The sequence below is a fragment of the Myiozetetes cayanensis genome, unplaced genomic scaffold (genome assembly GCF_022539395.1).
Source record: "Myiozetetes cayanensis isolate MyiCay16 unplaced genomic scaffold, myiCay2020 scf5-8, whole genome shotgun sequence".
Lineage (NCBI taxonomy): Eukaryota > Metazoa > Chordata > Aves > Passeriformes > Tyrannidae > Myiozetetes > Myiozetetes cayanensis.
The window spans coordinates 90,256,730-90,283,884 of NW_026087742.1; the positions used below are offsets into that span (position 1 = coordinate 90,256,730).

The following is a 27,155-nucleotide window of genomic DNA, read 5'->3' on the forward strand; positions in this document are numbered from 1 at the left end:
AAGGAAAAATGTGTGTCTTGGTTTAACTCAGTGTCTTAGTTTAATTCAGTGTCATTTGTAAATGCAAAAAATGCCCCTATGTTTGTGTTCCTGAAATCAATTATTTACTGTTTGTTAGATAGAATTTGGAAACAGAAAAGCTGCACTAGAGGCCTATGAACTGCTCAGAATCTTTACTGTGTGTACCACTCTCTGCCTGAACCTGCAACTTGTGTGCAAACTTTGGTTCCTACTTTGTAGAACCATTCTGCATATGGTTGTGCATGCAGCATTTGATTAGAATTACCAAAAAATCTTTTTGCTCAAGTAAACCATTACAAGTCCCATCAGCACAGATCTGCTCTGTCTGCAGTGAAGATTTGTTGCTACAGGCCTTGGCATTACTTCAGGAGAAGTTTCCAGTCAAGATTCATTTTTGACATAGATGAATGAGGACTTTGGTGAGACATCTCAAAAGACTTTGCCCTACATACTTTGGCTGAGCATTAAGCTTTGAGAAATGAATTATTACATTTAGAATTGCCTTTCACATTAAGATCTGCCCAGTTGTCTGTATGAGAGTGGAGATTTATTTTCTGGGGTAAAAGTGGCGTTTACTACTTTCTTCATTCAGAGTTACATTTTGAGTGATGTAGTCACCTTTTTTTTAATAAGAATAATATTCATGATGATAAAAACAATATATAGAAATAAGACTGCATTTTCGAAATTGAATAGTATCTTCTTCTCCATAGATCCATAACCATTAGCCAAAAGAGTACTGATTTAAAAAACAAGTTTTTGAAGGCAAAAGGTTACCTTTATCAGAGAAGGTACTATTGCATAGACGCATATTTTGAGCTGATTTTACAAAGCAGTCAAGTAGTTTAATGTTCTAAAACTTTTCAGAGCTGCAGATAACATATAACTAAAATTTCTCTGACAGGTAGAAATTCTGCTAATAACTTGATATCCTTTGTGTCAGAAATATATTTTTGGAATGTGTAAGGCTAAAAGATGTCTTTTTTAATGCAGTACCATGAAGTTAGAAAATTTGGGAATTTAATAAAATATGTGGGTTTTTTCCTTTGTGCCTTCACCCCATAGCAATTTAGGAAATGATGGGCCTCATCCTAAATCTTTGTGTGTTCTTTGTGTATTTTCAGGATTCCTCTTTGATTGGAACAGCCACAGTGGCTGGTCCCAGGACAAGTGCAATAATTGGAGATCAGGGAACACCACCGAAGGTCCAGCTCCCCCTCAATATGTAAGCAGCTCATCTCAGTCACTGTGTTATTTTTGTTTCCAATTGTGTGTGTGTGTGTGCATGTGTGTGTGTGTGTGTGTGTGTGTTTGAAATCTGAAAGCCGAAATCTCAGCTCAGGAGCATTCTGAGAAGAGAGGGATTGCAACTTCATACATGAGGCAGCCTCTTCTGAAATTGAAAAATGAGTAGAAAAAGGCAAGACTACCCTTTCTCTGTGAGCTCTTTTAGACTTTATTTATTATAGCTGTACGAACCACAGTGAAGCAAACTGAACACCTCGCAGCTAAAGAAAATCTTCCTTCATTTAAAGCTCTTATAAAGGTTGGTCCCATGCAATCAAACACCTGATACATTCATCATTAACCAGAAAAAATTACCCGATTGCATTTTTTCAGTGCCATAAACAGTGAATGAATAAAGGCAATGAATGGACTTCATATCTTGGGCATATGGACTTATTGAACAGTGTGTAGAATAACAGAAGGTTTACTAGATACAGAACAAAAAGAGTAGACTTCATTAAGTCCCTTCTAGTCTAGTTGGTTTATCTGATACCTGTCTAGTTAAACTACTGAACCCTTTCAACACATATACCTTGTGAAAGCAGGACAACTATAAAGACGCATACACATATGCAAACCCATACTTTGGGGCTTTATGATATGGCTAAAACAAGGTCTGAATTCACAAATAAAATCCTAAAAATAACATAGGAAACATTCTTTAAGAACAATACCTCCTATTGTTGGAACAAAACCAAACAGATTTCTTCTTGGCTACCAAACTGAGATCTTTATACCTGAGAGGTGCCGAACATCACTGACTGCCCCACAGAGAGGTCTCATCATCATCATCGTGTAGTCACCCTGTGCAGCCTGCATGGCATGTAGTGGGGCACCAGTTTATTTCAAACTTTGCCCTGACTAGGAAGCAGTAACTGGCAATATTTCCAGTATTTAGTTGCTGAATCAGGATATTTTGCAGCTCTCTGGCAATGGCCCTGACTCCATGCCTCAGCAACCCTCCCCTTCTCCCTCCCGTGCTTCTCCTGTCGTCTCCCTTGTGAAGCAGCCTTGTAATCCAGTCTGTCATTTTGCATTTGCGAGCCAAGTTCCAGTCAAAGAGGATGCGTTATTTGAAAGCTGTAGCAGTAGTGGGGAGGTGCTACCTAGACAGAGCCCCGGGCCTTCTGCATTGTAAGTAGAATCACAGGAAAATCCCCAAGTCCAAGAACATAAACTACCTTCTCACTTAAACCTTTTTTTAGGGAACTTCTAATAAACATTTTGATTTCTTCTGGGTCCCTTGCCCTAACCCTTAGCCTCACTGTTTCATATAGCCCAGAATAACTTAATACTGCATTTTGCAAGATTTCATTTTCTTAACACTTTCTTCTAGGTTGTAGAGAGTTAGGTGATGAAGTTTCACACCTACAATCTAGAGAACAGTGAAATGTGTTCAAGTCCAAAGACTTTGGCTTAAGGCAAAATCAGCCTCAGCAAATAGGGCTGCTAGACCTGATTCCCTGCCAGAGGAGAAACCCAGAAACACTTGCTGGTGAGGGAAGCTGCCTGCACTCAGATTGTTTTCAGCCATGGATGAGAGCAGGCATCCCACCAGCTCCTCCACAGCCCCCTCTCTGCCAGCACATGGAGCATATGCCTGTCCTCAAAGAGTGGGCAACGGACCCAGGCTGGGCCTGTTGCTGGGTTTGGAGAACCCCTTGCCTCTTTGCAACTAATAGAGGACACCCCCAGGGGTGGACATCCTCACTGCTCCATGTAGGTAATGGGATCACCAGTCCACAAAGAAAGCAACTGACCACCTCCATTGTCCCAGAGTCACCATATATGGTTATCACATACAAACTTTCATCACTTTAGCCATACAGAGATTGGTCTGTTTTGGTATGGTGTCTGTGCTGGGCTGTTGTACACATTCTTTTAGTCTCTACTATATCCAGAGGATGTTCAGGCTTATTGTGATATTGGATATTCAGATTTACTGGTGGCTGATTTGGGGGAATTTGCAGGGTGAAGCTAGTAGGAGAGAACAGAAAGAAGCTAGTAGGAGAGCTGGAGATAGCTGCAAGGCACAACAGCCTACGGTGCAATTAGGGTAGTTTGCCTTGCACCTTCATCCAGCATCTCCACCTGTAAATTACAGTATTACATGTAGCCCCTTGGGGAAAAAGGCTAAGGGAGTCTATCAGAAATGCTCTGTCCTTGACCCCCTGCCTTACCCATAGCATCTGAATCTGAGCCCTGTGTAAGCAGCAACTTCAAAAGTGGTAGTCAAAGCCACACTTTCTGCTCCCTTGAGTGAGTGCAGTCTGGCACTTTCTGCTCTCTCCTTGCAGAGTGTAGTGCTGAAAGATCAGCACTGAAGCATACAACCTTATTTCTTGTTAGGGTCATACATTCTGATGTTCTTCAGTTCATACGTAGCCTTATGTTTTCCATCGTGTGAACAGCTACAGACCTGCTCAATACCACCTGATTACATAGGCTAAACAAAGGATGTGCAGGGTGGTTTCTCCCATCTGTTGACTAATGAAATACAGTTTCTGATTAGGTCTTTGTACCCCATGCACGTGGTAAACAGAGCCAGGCACATCAGCCTAAGCATTCCCCTAGGAGCTGTTACCAATATTTCATATTCTGCTCATTACTGCTGTTTATTTACTGCCCTCAGAATAAAAATAAGGAAATCTACTGATACAGTAAAGGAGTAGAATCAAGAAAACTAACAGGATTTATTCCTGAGTTATATTTCCCGGAGAGCAGAAGGAAAAAGTCATGTATCATTTTTATTGGCTGAAAATCTACAATCACAATGGTTATAGTTTTCATTATTTCTTTGGTTCAGTGCTATGGGGTGGGCAGTGAGCCTCTTCTCACCCACCCCTGAGCCTAAGAGCATTCTGCTGCACTTTGTAGTGTAAATGCACTTTCTGTAAGTGTTTTCCCATTTGTCTTAATCTCTCTTCACTGCCTATAAAGCACAAATAAATAAAAAAAACCTCAAGAAGGCATAACCTTGATCAAGAATTACCAGAAATGCCTTTCTGCATGTGTAGAAAAGCTACAGTATTTTAAAAAAACCACAAACAAATGGTATTTACAAAGAAAGTGTTGTTCTGTGTGTGCACTCTTGCAGTTCTATCCCGGCTTTCCATTATTTCCCAAAGTGCAAGCAATCATTCTTAATTTTCAACAAGGATTTCTTTAAACAGAAAGAATATCTTTAGGGACTTTAAGCTGTAGTCATTTCACAATATTAGACACATCCCTGAAGTAGTAACAGAAGAACAAAGTAGAGATAAATAGAAAGATTCTAAACAAAGGGAATAAATAAAAGCTGTAATTAAATAAATAGCAAGTTCTACATATTGTATTGTTATTAAAGATTTATTAGAATATTTGCATGCAAAACATCCAAAGCCAAATTCTACCACTTCACCACTGAAGTGAAAAGCCCCTTACAGAATTTGTCCCTCTGTCACTTTTGTTTTACCCACATGGTACAAGAACTACCATACCAGATCAGAATAGTTTGGTGTGTTGTTGCTAAACTTGGCCAGCATAAATAGTATTGAGAAAGATGCAAGAAAAGTTGTCTTAAGTGCTTTTGCCTACCCATAAGAAAAGTTTCTTCTGAAACTCCTCAATAGGCTCCCACCCTAAAGCATATGAATATATGCTTTATCCAAATGTTAGGCCTTGCAAAGCCCTCTTACTCTAGTCCTTGTTGCTCTGTCTGTCTCTGTAATTTCCTTGTCTTTCTGAAACTGCTGCTAAGTCCTTAACTTCAGTGCTGCTTTATGTGGCAGTGTTTTGCTTTGGTTTTGCCCTGTGAGAAGTATGTCTCATCAATTTCTAAATTACAGCCTACTTTACTCTGGTTAGTTATTCCCTTATTGTCTTAGAATCCAGTCTCTCCCTTCCTTGTCTGGTATGCTGTAATGATGTCCCTTTTCAACTCCAGTTTCTTAGCATAGCTTCTGCTTGCTTTCTGCTCTGTGGGGCTGGAGTTGGAGCAGGACAAGTGGTGGTTGATGTCATCTGTGTGCTCTCTCCCTGTGTGACCTCTCCCCACAGCTACCTAGCCCTGTACGCCTACAAGCCCCAGAAGAACGACGAGCTGGAGCTCCGCAAAGGCGAGATGTACCGGGTCATTGAGAAGTGCCAGGACGGCTGGTTCAAGGGGACGTCTCTGAGGAGTGGGATGTCCGGTGTCTTCCCAGGCAACTACGTGACACCTGTCTCAAGGTGAGGACCACTGGCCTGAACAGGGGCTGAGAGGGATTCTGCATCTGGAGGATGCTGAAAATAACATTTCTTCCAGAAATTTTCTGGTGGCATTGCAGACTTCAGTAATGAGACTTGCTGGTTGTAGCATTGGAGTTATCCATGACCTCAGGAGATTGCAGTAGTTGTATTGAATTGATGGCCTTTATAACCTCTGATAAGCCCAGGTTTTACTTTTGTAAAGAATCTGTTGGCTAATGACTTTTTTGTTGTTATGAAACTACTGGACATGTAACAAAATAAGGAATAATAAGGAATACTTGTGTCTTGCTTTTTAGTAGCTTCTCTTGTAGATTTTGTTTTTCTTAAAGCTAAGATCTGGAACGGTTTGGATGTGGACTAATGTTTGAACTGTTAAAATTCAGAAGTGGTAGGACAGTTCAGTAAATTGTCTGATTTTAGCTACCCATCTCATTTGCAGAAGATGAGAAAAGGAAAGAATAACATGTTTTGGGGAAGAATGCCGTTTTTCAGAGTTCAGTATTGGACAACACCAAATCCAAGGTTGTTTTTGATCTAGAGCCCACTCTGAAACAGTCTGAAAGCTGAGAAGAAAGTTCATCTCTGTGTCCCAGACTGATTGCCCCACGTACTCCTTGCAGGTGAATGGTGCCATATGTATGCCCATGTCTCTTTTAGACAAACTGTGGATTTGCAAACTCAGCTCACTGCTTTTCGTATGCTCAATCTCTCCTCCCACATGCACACTGTCTCCACCATCTTTCACTCCTCTCCAGAGAAAGGCACTTCACGATTCAGACAGTGTTGATCTTGAAAAATTGATCCAGCTTTGTTCCATCTACAGTTTATGTCAAGTGTGTAATATGTGAGGTGAGCAAGACCAAAAGTTTAGAGCAGATTATAAGATGATAGCTAAGCCTGCTGACAGTCCTATTATTGCATTACCGTAAAGAAACCTCAAATATTAATTCATTGGTTCTTCACAGTTCATCAAACTAAATGTATTTACCTTATTTTATAGAGCTCCTTGGCTGCCTTTACTCCTTGCCTCTTCACCTCCTAATTAGTAAGGAAGTTTGTGCTGAAGGGTTGGTGATCTGAATCAGCAAGACTTTATTAAATGCAGTGTGTCACAGCTAGAACAAGACAGAGAAGTGCTAAAGGGCAAAAGTGCTTTCCACAAAATCCGAAAGCAGCTTTATGATTATATTTATGATCCTGTGAGCTAATTAAGTTCCCGTGCAAATCACCTTAGGGAGAAGAGCAAGAAAAATCTGATAGCAACAAAATCTCCTATTTGCTGCACCTTCAACATATTTTGTTCCCTTTTGACAGCAAAGAAGAAGATTAGATTCATACATGTTTTTCTGCCACTCCCTACAAAAACCAAGGAAAAGAAGTTGTCTGTGAATTTAGTAACACTGAACTAGATTTATAAGCTGCCAAAACACATGCATGAGCAGACTGTGGTGGAAAAAGAAGGCTCTTTAGATGGACAGACAGGCACAGGGCAGAAAATTTGCCATATTCAACATCTATCCATCTCTGTGGGAGTCACAGACAGTTTCTGTACCTGTCAGCATGCATGTTTTCCTGAACACAGCTCTCAGTGGACTGATAGGTGTGCTTTTCTGGCAAACTCAATCTGGTGCAGATGGCCAAGTCAGCTCAGCTGAACCTTCCTGGCACCCTGCCAGCTCTTCATAGCAGATGACAGACAGTCAAGATTTCCATCTGGTGGGATTCCCAGTTTTTTTCCAACCTATAGGTTTATAAAAAAAATGAAGAAAAAAAATCAGATTCACTTAGCAAAATGTAATCCAGGCAAACCTTGCACTGTGAGATGAGTCAAGGCACTGACAGCATAATGTTGTCTTTCCTCCTGTGGTTTTTGGGGAGGGAGGATTGGGCAGAAGGGATAGCTATATTTTGCACTTTTGGACCCTATCTTCCAGCTTGTGCTTTGGTCTTTTTCTATCAGAATTTCACTCTTTTGTCTCTTCCACTTTTTAGTCTTTTTTAAGGGTTACTTCTTCTGTCATTCATGTCCTCTGAATCAGACCAGAGTGTTCAGGTTTGGTCTTCTGCTCTCTATGTTCCACACAACAATTTTTGGGACCCAAAAGTTCTCCCAGTCCACCCTGTAGTTGGTTTTTGTACTTCTTCTGTTATTCTCTCCTCCATTGCTAATTCCTTGCACTGTCACATTTCTATTTCCTTCATTTTTGTTCTGCCTCGTATTCCCTGTGCCATCCTTTCCTGAAAGAGGACCTTCACACAGGGAGCAGTCTGGGAGAGGAGAACAGCACAAAATGATCCCTCTGTTTCATGGCATTTATTGCTGGGCATGGAAATTATTCAGGAACCTGAGTAAGAAACTCAGAGAAAGAGCTGCTGAGTAGCAGCTGAGTTTGTCCATTGGTGTCCTTCTGTTCTCCGCAGTGTCCTTCTGTCTTGGTCAGAGAGTTTCTAGCTCAGTGGTAAGAGGATCAAGACATGCTGTAGTCTGAACTCATCACATGGGGGAAGGAGCCTCGTCCCTTTCCTCTGAGGTATACCTGGCCACTCAGATGAAATATAAATTCTGTATACAGTTTAAGTGAGAAATGAAAGAGGCATCGATTACTGTTAGGATTTCTTTTTCATTCAGGTCAGCTGTCGTTCCCTTCCCTTTTGCATTCCCTTAGCAAATCTGAGCTAGGGCTGGTTACATGAATAGGGTAAATGTTCAACCAAGCCAAGCCCTGTCAAGTCTTCTGCTTCTCAGTCCCCTTCAATAGCCAACTTGGCATTATCCATCTTTGTTTCTCCCCGTAGGGCTGTATGCAGGTTTGGTCCCAAGAAAAGATCTCTGAGTATGTTTTAATTATCACTCCATGTGAAATAGCCTCTGGCACACAAAATGACATTTGGGAGATACTTATTTCCTCTGAATTAAGATTTGTGATTTTACTAGAAGCTATTCACACAGAAATGTAGCATAACAAAAAAAGTGATGAGAAAAATTATCTTTTCCATTTTTACCCTGCACTTCTTCCTGTAGGATAAAGGGGTGAAAATATCCTCCGGCATGCTTATGCCTGGGCCCTATAAAGATAAATGTATATCTATATCTCAGTTTATTTTAACAGGTGAGAGAGTATCGTGTTGAAACCCCTCAGTAACTAGGGGTGCTTATCAGCACTGTGGTTAGGTATTGGGATCTCTGCAGCATGCTTACACTGTGCCTTGATTCCATACAGGGTGCCAGTGGGAGCCGGGCAGCCCAGGAACAGCGGAGCCGGAGGAGTTCCAACAACAAAAGTAACTCCAGGAGCCATCCACCCTATCGGGGCTGGTCACACCAATGCCACCACGGCTGTCAGACCAGTTGTTCCTATCACCACTCCCCAGACGCATCCCCAGCTGCAGGCAGCCTCTCCTCAGCTGAATAACTGCCTGAGGTACTCAGCTCAGCAGCCGGCCAGCCAGCCCCGCAACACCATGCAGATAGGTGAGTGCACGCCCATCAGTGCCTCTCACCCTGTGAGGGGAGGATTGATGTTTTGCCCCTCGAGTGCAAGCCTCTAGAACTTGCCTGTCCCTGCAGCTTTCTTTCTCGTTTTAGTCACAGTTCAGTCAACGTGGGATAGAGTATGTTTTCTTTGCTTGTAATATTTATGGGTTTCTATTGATCTCTGGGAACAATGTTGTGTTTATCAGATTGTTCGGTTGCTACAGCTGAAATAGATTATAGTGTTTACAAATATTTATACAATTTATCTGAGTGAAAGCAAGCACCCTGCATACTGGGGAGATTAACAGTTCTGAGTCCAGTTGGCTTACTGACAGAAAAATACTGCCCGTATTGCAGGGCAAGTAATACACGCCTTAAAATTAAGAAGTATTCATTGGGCTTCAGAGATGAAAGGTATTTATTAGGCAGAATGGGACCCAGTGCTAGTGATAAAGAAAAAGATCTGAAAAATGCTGCCACCTTTTTGAAGTGAAAATAAGAGCTTCTTGCACCAGGGGGCCTCTGTTCTTTCTAGGTTCCCTTTCTGATGTACAGCACAATTTTCTAGAGTACAATTTATTCCCCTTTCCCTGATGTTAAACAGCCTCTGATGTTGAATAAAGTAAAAGTAAATCCTGGGGTGGAACTTTTTAGCAAAATTTAAAACATTTTGTTTCTGATATTTTATAGGGATGTGAACCATTGTGTTTGCAAAGGCAAATCAGTAAAAACGGTGACTGCTGAAAACTGAGGTCTTAGATATAAAACAGAGCAAGCACAAATGAGAAATACCCTGTGGAGAAAGTCATGGATTTATACCTTTTGAAGCAAAAAGGCACCATTGTGACCATATAATCTCACCTCCTACACAGTCCAGACCAAAGGGAAGAAAACATAATCAAATACATGTGAATCTGAATCTCGAACAGTGCAGACTCCTCTGCTCAGCAAACAGTGCAGGGCTTTACATGGTATCCATGTCACACTGCGGGATAATCAATTTATCCTCTTTTTCTCTAGTTCAGAAAGTGCTGCTTACCCCTCAAGTCACACCCTTCCAAAAGCCCTTCTGCTCCCACAGTGCAGAGCCAAAAATGTCCCCCTTTAGGTGAGGCTCTCAGGAAGTGCTCAGGTGGTCCTTGTGCCTCCTGAGCTCTCCTCACTCCCCTGAAACTGAGGTGACATTGTTTTGCCCCAGAGATCTGGCATGCCCCATGGCTTCCTTCTGCAGCACTGCTGTGCTACACCTCCAGCAGCTTCACTGGTTTAAGATTGCTCCTCCAGGTCACTCTGACACCTCTCAAGTGCCAAGGAGTTGGCAGGCAGGGGGATCCAGAGACCACAGAACTGTTTCAAAACCTCGTAACACGGAGTCCTCCAACCCTTCCAGAAGATTCATGAGATTCTTATCTTAATTAAATAAACCTTTTCCAGGATAAATAATGGAAATTTTCATGATTATCAGTCATTGTCTCTGTAATAGATTTTCTCACCAGTATCCTGTGGATCAGAGCCCCTCAAAAGGTGCCCTTAGTCCTGCAGGACAGGTCAATGCACTGCCTTTTGCAAAAGCTTTCCCAGAGAGGCAAGCTGGCACAGTATTCAAATCACGTTTCTGTTGGCTTGCAATATACATGAGTAACAAATCAATTTTGCACAAGGCCACTAATGTAGGAATACACCCCAAATGAAATATGAGTGGTGTAGTACAGAAATAGCCTTCAGTGAGCATTGCTAATTAATAGCATGTTTGATGCAGCACAGTCCAGATACAGAGATTCTAGAGCAAAGGCATACATTGTAACAGTAAGCAGATGAAATTACAGAATAAAATGTGAGAGCTCTGCTCAGAGTTGATTTTTCTCCGGCTATTTCTTTTACTGTTTTCTCATATTTTCTGTTTCCTTTTTCTGTCTGGAAACACCAAGTCCTACATGAAAGAAGTATTGTACCTTATATTACCAAATCAGGGTTCTGCACCCAAGTACATGCAGTGATATTCCATTGGTGTGCTTTTGCTCTAAATTCAAGAAAGTCATTGTGCCCTACAAACAGTAATTCAAAACTTTGACCCTGTAAGCTTAACTGTCCTGGAAAATCAGATTTCTGATAGCAGCGGTTGCTCATCACACGTTCCAAATGGGAACATCAGGAGTGAATTGCTTCAAGATAACTAGTGGTGCCCTGCCTGGCTCTCTGGAGTTGAACTGCACTTTTCAGTGTATGTTCTTGGTAATCCAAGGAGGGGGAGATGGTAACTAATAGTAAGAGTAATCTTGAAGGTGTCTGTGATAGCAACTTTTAGGGCCTTCCTGATGCTACCTGATAAAATCACATCAAGGTACAAACTGGTTAATGACAGTTTGATTTGCTATAAGCAACATTAGTAAAAAGAGATGTTATAAAATCAAGAAGCTGCTGGGAGGGAGAATCATACAAACTTAATCTGATGGTCACTGGCCCATTATGTTCAGTACTGCTTTAGATAATAGGGCATAAGACGGGGGGATGAAATTCCCTCCTGGCAGGAGTGCTCAGATGGTGTAGTGAGTTTTATTAATGGCACTCTATCATTTCAATCCCTGGTAATGGGTACCGCTCTTAACCACAGAAACAGAAAACAGTGGTTTGAATTGTTCCAGCATTGTTGTTTAGTTATAGATTGAGTGATTTCCAGCTGCATAAAAATGCGTCCTTCAGATGAATTTGTAAGAAAACCACAGATCAAAGTGGGTCAGAATTTTCCAGTAAAATGCATCTTGGTCAAAGAAAAGCTGATTTGCTGAACTCAATGTTTTTTGTCAGGAATGGATGTAGTTCAACCATAGAACTACCAACCATAAAGCTGTGCTGTTGCAAAGGGAATTGACAATTTCCCAATGGTGTTCTCCACAGACGAGAACAGTGCAGTGACCTGATCCTATATTTTCACATCCCAGGTGAATAACCTGACCAGAATAGAGGTTATTGTGGTGTGTGAGTAGGTTGTTCTCAGAAAAATGTTCAAAGGTTCAAATTTTGCAATGAGACAGAACTAAACAAGATTATGAAACCTTGAAACCATTTATGAAATGGGCATTTTCCAGCCAGTCCTATTACTGAATCAGTTAAGTGAGGGAATGTCTAGGTGTGAACTTGACTTCTAGGCTGTAAATACTTGAAGTGGAATGGTATTTAGGCTACATCTATGCAAGCAACCAGCCTGGAAGTCATAGACAACATAGTTGTGAAAACGGATCTGGAGATTTGTCACATTTCTTGCAACATGAGGCATGCAACAGGCTCCGGAATCCCTGGAGGGCTGACCTCGGCAGTGTGTCACAGTCACCGTTAAACATACAAGCACTAATTTCTGGTTCCCACTGCTTGCAGGCAGGGTTTGCTTAGCAGGGGCAGCCAGACTAAAAGGCACTGCATAGTCCCTTAGGAACTTTGCTGGCAGAGAGGAGGCTGAGCTCAGAAATCCTCCAATGGATTTCTGCTTAATTTATCCTTACCAGCACAGTGATGTGCTGTTGATAATTTTTTTAGGGCTGAAACAAGAGACTTTCCTTTGCAATTTCTGTCTGCTTCGTTGGTGTGGATCCTCTGGGCTAACTTTTTAGGTCCCATGTTGCATTGCTCTAAAACCTATTAGGTTAGGAGGGGGTCCTGGGGGTTTGGAAGACAGCTCAGCTGGAACTAGATAATGTATTTTTAAAAGACAGTGGACTTGATATTTGTTTCCAGGCATGAGATAGTCACGTCACTGGAGAGGACAAGCCAATTTTGGTGACTTCAGACAGGCCTTTTGCAGCCTGGAGGGGAATTAGCTGCAAACAGTTGCAAGCTGAGATATCTTGGGTTAAGGCTAAGAGCTTAGCTCTCTGTCGGGCCCTGGCACTTTGTGACAGTGATGGCCACTGAAGGGCCAGATTTGCCAGTGCAAGGCAGGTTTAACCATGCTCTGTCCTCCTTCCGCAGCCCACCCCACGGTGCCAGCCCCGGACCGACCCACTGCCACGGTGTCGCCCCTGCGGACGCCCAGCTCGCCCTCCCGCCTGCCCGCAGCCGCCATTCGGCCTCACCCTGCCGTGTCCCCCCAGCACGGCCACCAGCCACCCACACCAGGGGCCCGGCCCCTCATCCCCCTCACCTCCGCCGCCGCCGCCATCACCCCACCCAACGTCAGCGCGGCCCACCTCAATGGGGAGGTGGGCGGTGGGCCCCTGTGTGCCCCCATCACCCCTGGACCTGCTGGCAAAGCTGAGGAGAGGAAGAATGAGAAGGTAAGGGCCACTGTGCCCCACACTCCTGCCATGTCTCCCTCCCATGGGGGTGTTGAGGAGGGAACTGGCAGCCACCTGGGAGGGTGGAAACTGGTTTCCATCACCAGACATCTTGGGCATCCTCATCTCACATTGTTTTCACACTTCATCCTTTCCCCCCCCACCATCCTCAACACTGCTCTTGCATTACCTGATCACGGACGGGAAACGAGGTTGACTGAGCTGAATTTGTGTGTTTCTTCCAAAGATCGGCGCCAAGATCTGCAAAATAAAGTGGTGCAGAGAGATGTTGTAGTGGTGCAGAGAGATGTTTTAGTGGGCTCTTGGCCATCAGAACCAGACGGCCAAGTCAGGAGCGTGTGCCTCGTGACATTGAAGAAGCTGATGGTGGTACCAGTCCCACAGCAGGTGCCACAGACACTGGTGGTGGTAGCTGTTTGACTGTTCCAGAAACACCTCCATTTCTGCAAGAAACTTTCATTGCAGTGGCAGAGCCAAAAGAGGAGAAGGGAATTAAGTAAGACTCGTCAGGATATAGGTTCAGTCTCTTAGGAGGCAGCAGTGGGACTGATAGCTGAGTACACGTTTCCTTGTACACCTTGCTAAGGAAAGCCAGCCTGGAGAGCTGCTTTAAGCACACAGTCTTTTAGGTTCTTGGCAAATATTTTGTTTTTGCCAAATATTTACATTGTATCAGCAGTTGCCATATATCAATACTGAAGATTATCTTCCTACTGCTTAGCAGAGCAAAATCCTGGTTTGTATCTCAGTAGGGGAAAGAGATGAGAGGACCTGCTTTTCCTCTGAACCTGCAAAAAATATTTTCCATATATTCCCTGAGTTTTTCCGTGGTGACAGAAACATATGGGGTAAACAGTTACTTTGTACATGGTAGTACTGAGGTGGCAGGTCTCTCTGGTCGTTGGGGTCACAGATAACCCTTAGTTTCGCAAAATGAGGAATACAAGTTTTAAAATCCTCTCCTTAATCCTGTCTTGAATTTTCTCTGAATGCCTTTCAGCGAAAGAAGAAGGTTGTAGAAATTCTAGCCTGGGTGTGAAATCCAGGTACTTGCTTACAAAGAACGACACCCAGGTGTGCATGAAGGACTGCATGCCGTGCAAGCAGAACAATACCTGCTACTTTGGCAAGTCCAGGGAAGTGTATGGCATTTGGCAGAAGGTGGTAGATCTTCACGTTACCTGAGTTTTGTGTACTGGCTTATTTAATACTTCCTAAAATATATTAAACTGTAGGTCCATGTATTTTAATTCGTGTGAGACTGCACACTGAAAGTCCATAGGCAAAATTATATTGAGTCCAGTCCTAAAATACTGGTTAACCTTTCCCAAGCTGTTACAGCTTAAAGTTACTGAATCTGGATGCAGAAAAGTAAAGCGAAGAGGTTTTTGAGCTGCACGGATGAAGGGGAGAAGCAAATAATATACAACATCATTGCAATGAGCATTGCCGAAGACCAATTCACTACCTGGAAAGTATTAGACAGAAGTGACAATAAAAATTTTTATCTCTGACAGGACTGGGAAATACGTAACTGCCCCACACTGAACAACATATTCCTGAATCTCATCCATGTCATATTTCACTTTCATTTTAGAAAGACCTGAGTTAACAGTGTTTCCTTTCCTTTTAGAAATAGTGACTGATGTTTGGCCAGTTAGATTGTATTCCTATTCTTTGCCTAAGCCAAAATATTTCTTTGAAGCAATTGGGAGCTCAGATAATGCCAGACAGAAAGCCATATAACAATTCAAAAAGGTACATGTGAGTCAGAACTGGAACCATATCTGGAACCATGCCTGATACTTTCAAAGTGGAGAATGGTTGGGCAGGTTTTTTGATAAATAGGGAATAGTCATAACACTCAGAAGGAATATGTGTGGAGAAAGGCGGTATCCGTTAAGAGTACACCTAGTAGGAAAAAATCAGACAAGATCAAGGAGCAAAAAACAGAAGCAGGGACATAGCTAGCAAACTGCCAGATAAGCAAAGATCAGAAGCAGTTTTTCTGAGTTCAGATTCATTATATTAATCAGTCAGGTATTTTGAGATGAAAGGAACAGAGGAAGTTAGTAAGAGGAGAGGTAATAAGGTCTTCAGCTCTACTGAACACAGGATGGAAGAAATGCACAGGTAATTATCTCCTGAGAAACTGAGATTAGCAAGCCGTATGTGAGGTAAATTGTAATGTGCCATAAAATTAGCATTGTTGTTAGAATCAAAAAATTGTGGTGTCCTATGAAATTATTAACTTTAATCCTGTCTTAGTCTTTCCAGTTTCTTTTGTGGGATGCCCTTGAGGATGAAGGCTGAATGATCAGAGGGAGAATGACTTTTTTAGAAGACAAGTTCTTGTTATTAACCATGGTTTTCTTTCATGAAGGGATTGTCAGTGTGAGTTCACTATGATATAGAGGGCACATGATAAATAAAAAGTACTTTGCATTCAGGGATGAGTATTATGAGGATCCACTGTTTGTCGTGGTTCTTTTGAGGTCTGTGGACATAAATTGCAATTTTTACATTTGTCATTGATATAATCAATGGAATGGGGAATTTTCTTCAAGTGGTAAGTTTAGTAAGGTTGGTTGCTTTCTTGAAAGCTGGGGTGGGAGATAGTGGGAAAAAGTATTTTAAGATAGGATCTTAGGATCTTCTAAGAATTTACGTTTTATGATTTCCCATGTAGATTCTGCTCAGGGATACTAAATGTGACATCAAGGGGCAGCTTCTGCAGTGAGTCTGTATATGCTATTTGCGTTGCTTGTTCCAAGATGGAATTGACTTTACCTTACAAACAGCCTTGTTGTCATCACTGTTAATGCTTTCCTAAATGTTTATATGCCAATATCATGGGTTCCTGTTGGCGTGCAGCAGATATAGGCAGATGCCAGGACTTCTCTAAAATCAAGGGACTCCAATTCCAATTTTTACTCATTTCCTTGTGGTTTAAAGGCAACTTGCAGAAATGATCCTAAGGATTATATTTTTAGCTCAGCATGAACGGTTTTCTTGCTCATTTTCTATTAATGTGGCAAATAAATCCTTAGGTCTAGTTTTTGACGTCTCTAGTTCTCTACTTCAGCTTATTTCTTGAAGATCTTGATCCAGACATCTAAACCTGCAGGTGAACCTTGGTACTTACAACCATTAGGCACCTTAATAACAGTGTCTTACTGTCATATTCCTGCTGATGCCAGTCTTCACTTTTCAGTATGCATCTACTCACAGAGGATCCTGTCTGCAACTGGGCTTGTGCTCCACTTCTTAGCTCCTTGACCAGCCTCCTGTCTACTTGGGGAACAGTTTTAAATATGGTCTCCTTTACCAGCTGCTGGTGGTAGCTGAGAAAAGACTGCTGAAGTCCACTGTGCAGCAGTGCTTAGAAAGTGCTCTGGCAGCCAAGCAGGCTTAGAAGTAGAACACTTGAAAATCAAAGAAGTTTCAGTGCTATACGGACCCAGTATAAAGTAGCAGGAAAGGCAGCTCATACAGGGGTACTGCAGACACTGCAGGAATAACAAGTCGTGAACTGAATAAAGGCAAGGCAGCATGGTAGAAGTTGAAGAAGTAGTGGGGATCAGGGCAGCATAGGAGAGAGAAGAGCATTGGCAGCTGCTGGCAGATATAGCAGAGGGCACCAGAGAGAAGGGGTGCCAGTGGAGAGAGTGGAGGTGATGGGTGCTGTTTGAAGCTCACAGGCAGGGAGCCTCAAACAGGGGAGTTGAAATACAGTGTGAAATGTGTCTAAGAATGTAGTTGAAGAGAGCAAGGTGTAAAGGAGACTCTTTCTTTTCTCAAATACTTCCTACTTGAGGCCAGTTTTTCTTCTTTTCCAAGGAGGTTTCCTTCACCAGAAGTAAAATAATAATTTTCCCCCAAAGTCACTCTGTTCCAGGTTTTGAAAATCACAGGGACAGGAAATAGGTAAAACAGAGAGCAAATGAAGAACATCCATTTCCTTTAAGGGTTTGGGGTGATATAAGGGCTCCTTTGAGCTCTCCCTTTGTCATTTGCTACTAGTATCTGCATGTGTAGCCATCTGAAACTTGGGGAACTCAGTTCCAGTTCCCAAATCTTCTGAACATCTGAATGAAAGATATGGAGACCCCAGCTGTGGAACTGGAGCAAACCCCTGTGGTTTGGGGGCTTTTTAAAATAGGGACCCTGCTTTTTCATGCAGGATAAGTACTACCCAAGTTCAACTGGTAGATTACAGCTGAGAGCTTGTAATTATGGCATGACTACTGCTTTGACCTCGGTCAATTTTTGCTATAATAGTTTCTGCTGTACATAATCTGGGTTGATGCTTAATACCACTGATAAAACCACTTGTTTGAATGAATTAATGCATTTCTCATTAAATGAGCTCCTCATTACGTTAATCAAATCAAGCAAATCGTGCTGGGTGGTTTGACCACTGTAATTAAACTTTCTTTAAAATCCACTCATTTGGCTTTTGATGAGGATTTTGATTAAACTCTTCCAAAATGTCTGGCCCAAGAGCTGATAGAGAGGAAAATAAGAGCTTGCGCTAGTGAGCTAGTCAAGTCATTAATTCAGCACTGAGTTATGCTAATTTCTTACTGTTTTACCTACCCAGAGTATATAGAAATATTTGAAAATTGCAATGTAAAATTAAACGTTTCTTGCAAGTGTGTCAAGAGAACAAATCTGTTTGCAGCTTCAAATTTAGAAACCGTGTCCCTGGAATATATAGAGGATCTAGATAAGCAAGTCACAACAAACAGGAAAATGCATTAGGCTGCTGTTTACTGATGGTAAGATAACAAGAGACACATCTTCAGAAAGTTACTTTGAACACGCACCAACAGTTTTGCATATGAAGACAGAATCAGTAAACATCTGCCTGCTCTCACCAGTGTCACTCACTTTCTCAAGTACCAGTCTTTCTGCTCAAAATAGCTGCATTCCTCAAATGATACAGTATGTTTGGCATGATGCTGGTGTAAGAACTGTTTTGCAAAATAGAGCCATGCAAGTGTCCCTGCATGACTTGAATCCACGCTTTTAAGCTTTTTTCTCTGCCCAAAATAGGGTGCCTGCATCCAGACTGATCATCAAGAATAGTCCTTCCAGGTAAGTGGTGTGGCCCAAGCTATGCCCATGTGTTGTCCTGGGAGAGTGCTAGTTCTTAGAATCATAGAATATCCTGAGTTGAAAAGGATCCACGATCCACAAGGACCACAGAGTCCAGCTCCTGGCCCTGCACAGGATAGCCCCAAGAGTCACGCCAGGTGCCTGAGAGTGTTGTCCATACCCTTATTGAACCCTGGCAGGTTTGGTGCTGTGACCACTTCTCTGGGGAGCCTGTTCCAGTCCGACCACCCTCTGTGGTGAAGAATCTTTTTCTAATATCCAGCCTAAACCTCCTCTGACACTGCCATTCCCTCAGGTCCTGTCATGGGTCACCACAGTGCCTGCCCCTCCACTGCCCCTTGTGAGGAAACTGTAGACTGCAATGAGGTCTCTCCTCGTTCTCCAGGCTGAATGAGCCCAAGTGACCTCTGCCACTCCTCATACAGCTTCTCCTCTGAACCCTTCACCATCTTTGCAGCCCTCCTTTAGATGGTCTCTAATAGCTTAATACCTTCCTTGTATTGTGCCCAAAACTGCACACAGCACTCCAGGTGAGGCTGCAGCAGAGGAGAGGGGAAAGCTGATATAAGCCAAACCCATAATGGTTAATGGATGCAGACCAGGGTATGTTGCTAAATCCTGACCTTGTTTTATATGCCAGAATAAAAATGACCAGAGAGACTTCCTTCTCCACCACTCCCCCTTTCTGTCAGTGCCTTCCTCTACCTTCTAATTTGCAGCCCAGTGCTCAGTCCTACCTGGCAGCATCCCTCAGTGCAGACCTGCTGCCTGCACACTTAGTCACCCACCCCAGCTTTACATAGGGTTGGAAACAAGATTAAAGGCCCTTTTGAAATCTGGCTTCATAAAGGTCATAAGGTCAAAGAGATGCTCTTTGACCTTAGTTCACATTACAGCTGTCTGATTAAGCTATCAGTTGGTAGAACTGAAGCTGCCTGAAGAACTGGACCCTACAAAGTAGTGCACTTTCAGTTTTTAATTACTATTAGTCTCTGCATTGCAACTTTGACTCATATTAACTTGTCCCTGAGTGAAAAGGATTTGTTATCACTTTATATCCCCAAAGAAATTTAATTCTTTATCCAGAAAATGAAAGATCAGTCTCAAAAGTGAAGTGCTGAGCATTTGCAAGGACTTTGTAAATATAAAATAATATGACAAAAATAGTGGTCACCCTGGGATGAGTAGAAGAGGCTAAGGACAGAGTTGATGGAAGCAGATTTTTCAGATAAAAAGTCAATATGACTGACCCTGAGATTTTGGAAGAGGAATTCAGTCTTCCTAGCAGATATGAAATTATTTATTATTTTTCACTTTGTGAAAAATATTTTAGTTAGGTTTCCTGAAGAAAGCCCACTAAGTTTACAGGTATGAAATGGAATGATAAAAACTGTGATGAAATGAAAGCAGCACAAGACATAACAATAAAAAAATTTCGCAAGAGCAGAGAGCCTGATTTGAATTCTTATAATAAGTGTAGGATGCATTAAGAGGAAGCAGCATTGGAATAGTAATATAAAGGTTTGCATCAAAGACAAAGAATGAGTTCTGTGACATTAATTTTCCTGAGTACTCTTTAAGACATCTGAACTCATCCTGGAGCCACCAACACAAACATTTCACTGATTGTTTTCAGAGGCACCTTTGACTTTTCAGTGTAACATGTTCCAGTTTGTTTCTCAGAAAGGATGCTTTAATCTGGAATATTTTAGTTCAGTTCTTTCAAGACTTGTTCAAGAATATATACTGTTAATCCATTTCCTCTCAACAAAGGCGAGGGGGCTGTCTTCATCACAAATGAGCCACTGCTTCCCATGCTCTAGAAAGTGAGTCTTGGCTCAGTGACCAGCAAGTGATTCACCAGAAGCTTGGCCAGGGAGTGGAAATCTCTTTTTCTGGTCACGTGAATTCAGGCCACAAAGTTCTGTTTTAGGGCAGAAAACTGAGGCTTAAAATCTCTCCAGCACCTTCTCCTTCATCATTAGAATTCAATTTGAAAGGACAAAAACCTGGCAACTCACTGATGAATATTTTAAGGCTGGCAAATAATCCAGCCAAAAGCATGAGCCCCAGCTGTCAAAACATAGAAAACTTAAGCTTTACAGTAAAACAGATTTCTGTTATTTCTGACTGGCTAGGATTCTTTTGCTTAGATCAAGGGCAATAAGTCATTGATCAAAATTTCTTTTTCTTCTTCACATTTTTGATGTTAGGAAATGCTTTCAAACTCCCCACAGATATTTCAAGCACTGACTTTGCTGCCAAGCAGTCTCCGAAAGCTATTCCTTTTTTCTCTCTTCTCCCTCCGCCTCTGCTTATCTGCCTCACAGTGCTGTCACAGGATTTCTCAAGTGTCCACAGTGGATTTCTCTAACACTCTTTCGAGTGGTTCTGTGCTGCATTCCACGGCCTTAAGGGGAAGCAGATCCCGGGGAAGAGAAGATGGAGAGTGCTTTAACTTCAAGAGGAAATTCAGTTTATCTACTAACTGGAGATGAAGCTGTCTGAATGCCAAGGCACAGCACTCTCCTGGCACCTGTAGAGACCTAATTTTATAGCACAGAGGACCCACAGGCTTTTACTAATCCTTAGCATGGTTTGAGGAAGAAAGTAGAACTGACAAAAGAAAGAGCATGCAAGGGAGCACTGGAAGCAGAAGGCTGGAGGCGTGTGTGTGTGTGCGCTAGCGTGTGTCTGCATGTGAGCATCCTGGCACTGGCATTCTCATGGCATTCCCCTGCCTGTAGAAGGAATCACGCAGGACCAGATGGCTGGATGGGGCCAGGCTGTGGGTGGGGATGGCAAGTATGTCCTTGGATTAGTCAGGTGAAATGTAAGTGCTCTTGTGCTATAGATGGGAGACATTGACACATTCCAGCTGTTGAGGGATCATAGGGGCCAATCCTCACTCCAGACCACAGAATTCTGCAGCTGAGCATCCCCTCACAGCTTCTGCCCTATCCCTGCCCTGTTCCTGAAGAACATGGTTTGATCTCTCATTCCCTCATAACATAAAGCTCCCAATTCCCATGCACAGGTTAAAAAAAACAGAATGTGAATGCTGTGCCTGTCTCCTGTAGTCCACTTTCTGCCTTGAAGCAGTAACACACAGAGCTAGCATGAGCTGCCACTACCCCACCACTCCCAGAAAGGAAGACATGCAGGATGAAACCATTCCAGAAGAAAAGCGGAGTAAGAAGCTGGATGCCTTGAAAATAATGAAACATCTTGAAATGTGTCAGAGTTGGTGGCATCTTGACCTTCCACGTGTCCAGGACTCAGAGTGTTTAATTCTCAGCAATTTTCCGACTATGAATTCACAAGCCAGTAAGTTTTAAACCACCAAGAGGCAACAGAGATTATTTACTGAGATACAAGTATCTCAAGCACCAGTGTAGTTGTCTTATGGAGACAAAGTCTGAATTTTTCTGTGAAAATTGTCTATAATCAACTTTTCAGTGCCCATGTTTCTTTTTCTTGTTACATGGTTACTGGTATTTTTCCTAGGTGGGTTAAAATGTCTAACATCAATGCAGAAATACTTCAGCAAGCTCTGCTAGAAGAATTATATAAACTAAATGAAATTGCAGTTTATGACAAACATCAGTACGGTAGGAACAGCATGTTATAACAGTCAACATATCTGTGGCATGCTTCTATTTTTATTATGTAACTCGAGGGCACAACCAAGTTATAACAAAGGGACATTTACCTTATTTTGTATATTTTTGTTTATCTTACGTATTGCAGAAACAGCATAAAGATTCACAAGCCCTCAGCCTTTCTTTTGCCAAATGGTGAAGCCACTTTAAAGTCAGTCTGGGTTGTTGTTTTTTTTGACTGAATGTCTCAAGCATCTAGTAATTCCCTTCAGACCAAGTCAAGACATGGAGTCAGTGCTGGTCTCTGAAGGACTGGAAAAAAAAATGCTTTTATTTTGCCCTCTGGAGAAAAAAGTCAGTCTCAGAGATTCAGAAAGTGCACCATACAAAAGTTGTTTGTTGCTTTTCAGACAGTACATCTGCAGGTTGCCTGTAATCAATTAATATTGGGTGTCAAGCAGTCAGCTGTCTAGAAAACAATTTATTATAAAGGCAGAACTTTATTGTTTCCTTGCTTTTTTTTACATACATTTTGTTTGGTTCATATGCACTGATATGTTTCTGTGAGTTAAGACTACAGAAACTGTAATACTAACCTTCAGTCTCAGCTCACTGTATTCAGCACACTAGAAGCAGACAGGCATTGGGCTTCATCACCAGGTGCCTAAGGGAGAGAAGAAGTAATTTAATGTGAGTCCGTGGCCAACTTACTTCGCAGTAAAGTAGATTTCCTGTACTGTAGTTTTTTGTCCCAGTTCATGATGAGCCCAGAACTCGTGTATTTTAAAATGGAACTAGCTGACTTTTTTTATGACTTCAGAGATCTCTATTCCCTGCTGTACAACATCATGTTATTTTTCATATCTTAAGTTTTGAGACAGCAAAGGGAGGAGGTCGGGCAGGCAGATTCTATCAACATGATGGTGCCTGCTGTGGCAAGGGAAATGCATAAGCTGGGCTTTGATCAGGACATAAAAGGGGGAACTGATTTTCCAACTTTTTAAATTTTTCTGTATAGGTTTTATATTTAAGCCAGATACTCCTGGTTGGCAGACTTAGAGGGAACCTCGCTAAGAGATAGAGCTGGGCAGCAGGCACAGAGGAGGTAGTGAGGATGGTGACCCCAAGACCTGGGATGGGTTTCCATTCATCAGCTATGAGAGTCAGATGTATGTCACTACCCACCACAGATGTCGGTCTGACTTTTTAAACAATCATTCTGTTAACACCATTCCGCAACTTCCCTGATTAATCCACTCCTGTCCTTTCATATTCCTAGGACCAGAAAATTACCTGTATACCTCCCAAATCTTTTTTGGTTACAAATCAGTCTTGTTTCTTCATGTCTTGCTCCAGATGGAACTGCTAATCAGCTTTCTTTTGACATGTTAGAGAACTAATAATGTGTTTAGTCCTCGAGAATTCTCACTGAGCCCAGTTCCCAGCCTTTCTTCACAGGTAATGTTTTCTAGGGCTCTGATTACACTTTCAGCTCTGCTCCAGGCACTATTCAGCTTGCTGGAGTATTAAAGAGTAGTGCCCTAGAGTGGAGTTTCGTTGGGAACTTGTTAGTGCCAATTAGGATGGAATAAGCACTTTCCATGACTTACATATAAGATGTTTCCAGATGAAGTTTGTCTTTTTCACAGCAGCATCTTGACTCACTTCCAGTTTTGATCCAATCTAACTCCCGTGTCCCTTTTTGCAGAGCTGTTGGCTGGCCAGTCACTCCTCATTTTGCATCTGTGCATTTGATTTCTCCTTCCTAACAGTAGCATGTCATGCTTATTTTTGCAGATTTCACTATGGTGACTTGGGATAATTTCTCCATTTTAGGAAAACTGTTCTGAATTCTTACCCTGTTTATCCTACTGTTGTGGATTAACCCTGGCAGGCAGCCTAGCCTCACACAGCCAGTCACTCACTCCCTGCCACAGTGGGAAGGGGGAAAGAATCAGTAAAATGTGAGAAAACTCATGGGTTGAGATAAGACACTGTAATAGGTAAAGCAAAGCTGCACATGCAAGCAAGGCAAAACAATGAATTCACTCACCAGTGGACATTTTTAGGACAGCAGGACCCCATCACAGTAGTGGTGACTTGGGAAGATAAACACCATCACTCTGAATGTGCCTCCATTCCTTCTTCTTCCCCCAGCTTTTAATTGCTGAGCACAACATCACATGGTGTGGCTTATCTCTCTGGTCAGTTGGGGGCAGCTGTCCTAGCTGTGTCCCTCCCAGCTCCCTGTGCACCTCCAGCCCCCTCACTGGTGGGGTGGGGTGAGAGGCAGAAAATGCCTTAACAATGTGCAAGTGTTTCTCAGCAATAACTAAAACAAGTTGTGTTATTACCTTGTGTGGTCACAAATCTGAAACACAGCACCATATGAGTTACTATGAAGACAATTAACTCTATCACAGCTAAAACCAGTAAACCTTTCAACTGCTTGTGGACTTATTCAGCTCAGCGCCCACTGCTGGTTTTAGAAGTGCACTCTCTATCTTACTTACCAAGTAATTAATGGAAAGATTGACTAGCACTGGAACTGAGACAAGCCCTGATGGCACATACTTGAAATGTCCTCTTGGTTTGACAGAAAATCATTAACTGGAAAACACTGCAAAGCAACTGGTACATCTGGTTATCTGCAGTTTGAGTTCTTCCATGAATACTGCTGAGTTAAAAAGAGGGACAGTGCAATGCTGGAAGGAACTCCTCAAACACACACATTGCTGTTCTAGCAAGAAGAAGTTGAAAGAACAAACTCATGCAAGATATTCATCATATTGCCTACTCTGCTCTGGGAAGATTGTCAGATACAGCAAAGTAATCATAGTACGGGAGCCTGAATAGAAGTCGTGATTGCTTAACTAATGGACTGCTAATTCTGTTATCTTTATAGGCAGACATTCCAATCAACCATGATCAAATTGAATATGGGACAATTCCAAGTCACTGTTTACCCACTCTGTTTTGCTAAAATGAAAATAAGAAAGTCTGTCAGTCTGTCGATCAATCCCTGCAGTCTTATACCGTTATCTGACTTGTGTAAAGGGTTTTTCATCTTCATCTGTCTAGGCAGTCTCGGAGATGGACTGTTATGGCAAAGCTGCCATTTCTGCCCCAGTGCAGTAGTGATTTCATAGTTTCCATCATTTGCAGATGTAAGATGTATGTGATCAACATTGTCACGGAGGCGTTTTTAGCTTCTGTGTTAAAATTGACCCTTTCTTGCCAATAGTTGGCAGTATTCACCATTTATTTCAGGTCACACTGGTCTCTTCTGCATCACTCAACTAGCTGGCAGAGTGAAAAGCACTATGCTGTATGTGTGTTGTCATTGGTAATTATTTATGCAGTAGTTGCATGTGAAAACACCAACCAGATGTCACTGCCTTATAGCCCAATCCAAACATGCAACCAATTTGTGTTCAGAGAGCCCTTGAGGTTACAGATGTGACTATGTGTGCAACCCATGTGAGATGCTGCTGACTGGCTGCATCACTGAAATTACCCATCAGCTTTGGCATAAAGGATGTCCTCAGACATCTTGGGTTACCCAAATCATCTCAAGCCTGACATTTGAGCTAACGTGTTTTGTCTCACAGTTGGTCTGTGATGAGGAAATGGAGAACGTCAGCTTAGGTGGCACACGTCACAAGTAGTAATTAGTTAAATCAGTGTAACTCAATTGCATTTAATTATATGGTCATAACTGCAAGTCATGTGTCAGGGAAAAAGAAGAGGATTAAACAAACAAAGGAAGGGAAGGTGGAATGGAGGGATAGGATAACAATGTAAAACCAGGCTTTGTCAAAAGGAAAAAAAGCCACAGTGCTGTTGACTCCCCTTCCCTCCTTATACCCTAGTTGTTTCCTTTGGTTAGCTCTATTTCCTTTTGCTGATCCTTCTTGCTCAGCTCTTTAATTTAACAAAGAGGAATTTTATACTGCTGAAGACCTGACTTTAGCATAGGATGTTTTTAGAAAATGTGGGGGGCTTAAATTTCTTTAAGTAACAAAAAGAGGAAACTAGGAAAAACTATGAAATCCAATTTTTGATGAAGAGAGAATGCTCCTATTACATGTGCCACCAAGACTTGAGAAAGGAAGCCTTCTGCCATTGCAAAGCTCACTAGTAATTACAACCCAAGTGCTGTGGCATTTCAAAAGCCACAGTGCCTGGGTCACTTTATCGAAGAAATTGTCATTTACATGCTTGCTCATTCCTCTGACACTGACAGCCACTTTCTTTGCAATCCTTTAAAACAATTCTGGGATTCTTTCTTCATTTTTTTAAAGAGCATACGTGATCAATTGGTCCCCATGAGAGAAAACTACTTTAGCCACCTAAGTGTGTCCTAGGAGCAATTCACAGGGAACTTGGGAATTGCTTGGGAACGTAGTAGGAGTGAAAATGCCTGTAGCACAGCTGACAGGGGAATTGCAGAAACCTCAGCTGCTTTGCCTGCAAAGCATATGCACTGCAATAATTGATTGCACATCAGTGTGCAGGATGTCAGCTCTGTCCCTGTGTGAGGGACATCGCAGAGAGACCTGTGATGCCCATGGAAAAATAGCACCTGGGATTTCCTGCACTCCCACGTATGCTGAGAGGCTGAGCTTCCATTACTCCCAGAAAAGAAGCCATCAGCCTGAGCATGTTAGTAGTATCACTTGCCTTGTTTGAGACATTCTGTCATGATGGTAGGATGGAGCAGGAACAAGGCCTGATGTTTTGAAGGCATGAAATACATTAGAAATTATTTTTTGGATGCTCAGATTTGATGCTGTGGTAGCTGCCAAAACTGGAGGTCAGCCTTCAGAGAGAGCAAAATTGTTGTGTTTTTGGGTTTAATGGTGTCGAGGACCTGCTTCTAAAATGTCAGACTGTCTGAGGACTCTCAGGGCCCCTCTCATTCCTGCCCCTCACTCAGTCCAGCCTGCCCTAAAGTAGTGTGAAGGGCAGATAATTTTTAGAAATACGTTGACTGAGCAAAAGGAGCTTCTGCTTTGGTCACCTCTAGGCCGCAGTCCATCCAGCTTTGATTGTTCTGTCAGTCTCAGCTGAATCCTCAGTCTTTAGCTAAATGCATCTTTTAGAAGCTGTTTAAAATCCTTTATAGGA

At 42.3% G+C, this 27,155-nt stretch overlaps 1 protein-coding gene across 1 annotated transcript in view; it reads left to right on the plus strand.

Moving 5' to 3' along the window:
• Positions 1–27,155, plus strand: part of SH3RF3 (SH3 domain containing ring finger 3) — a 249,861-nt gene that overhangs the window by 201,237 nt on the left and 21,469 nt on the right. The window contains 4 exon segments of the mRNA XM_050331229.1: positions 1,146–1,246; positions 5,347–5,517; positions 8,760–9,010; positions 12,977–13,281. Of these exon segments, the coding sequence (XP_050187186.1) occupies positions 1,146–1,246; positions 5,347–5,517; positions 8,760–9,010; positions 12,977–13,281 (828 nt within the window).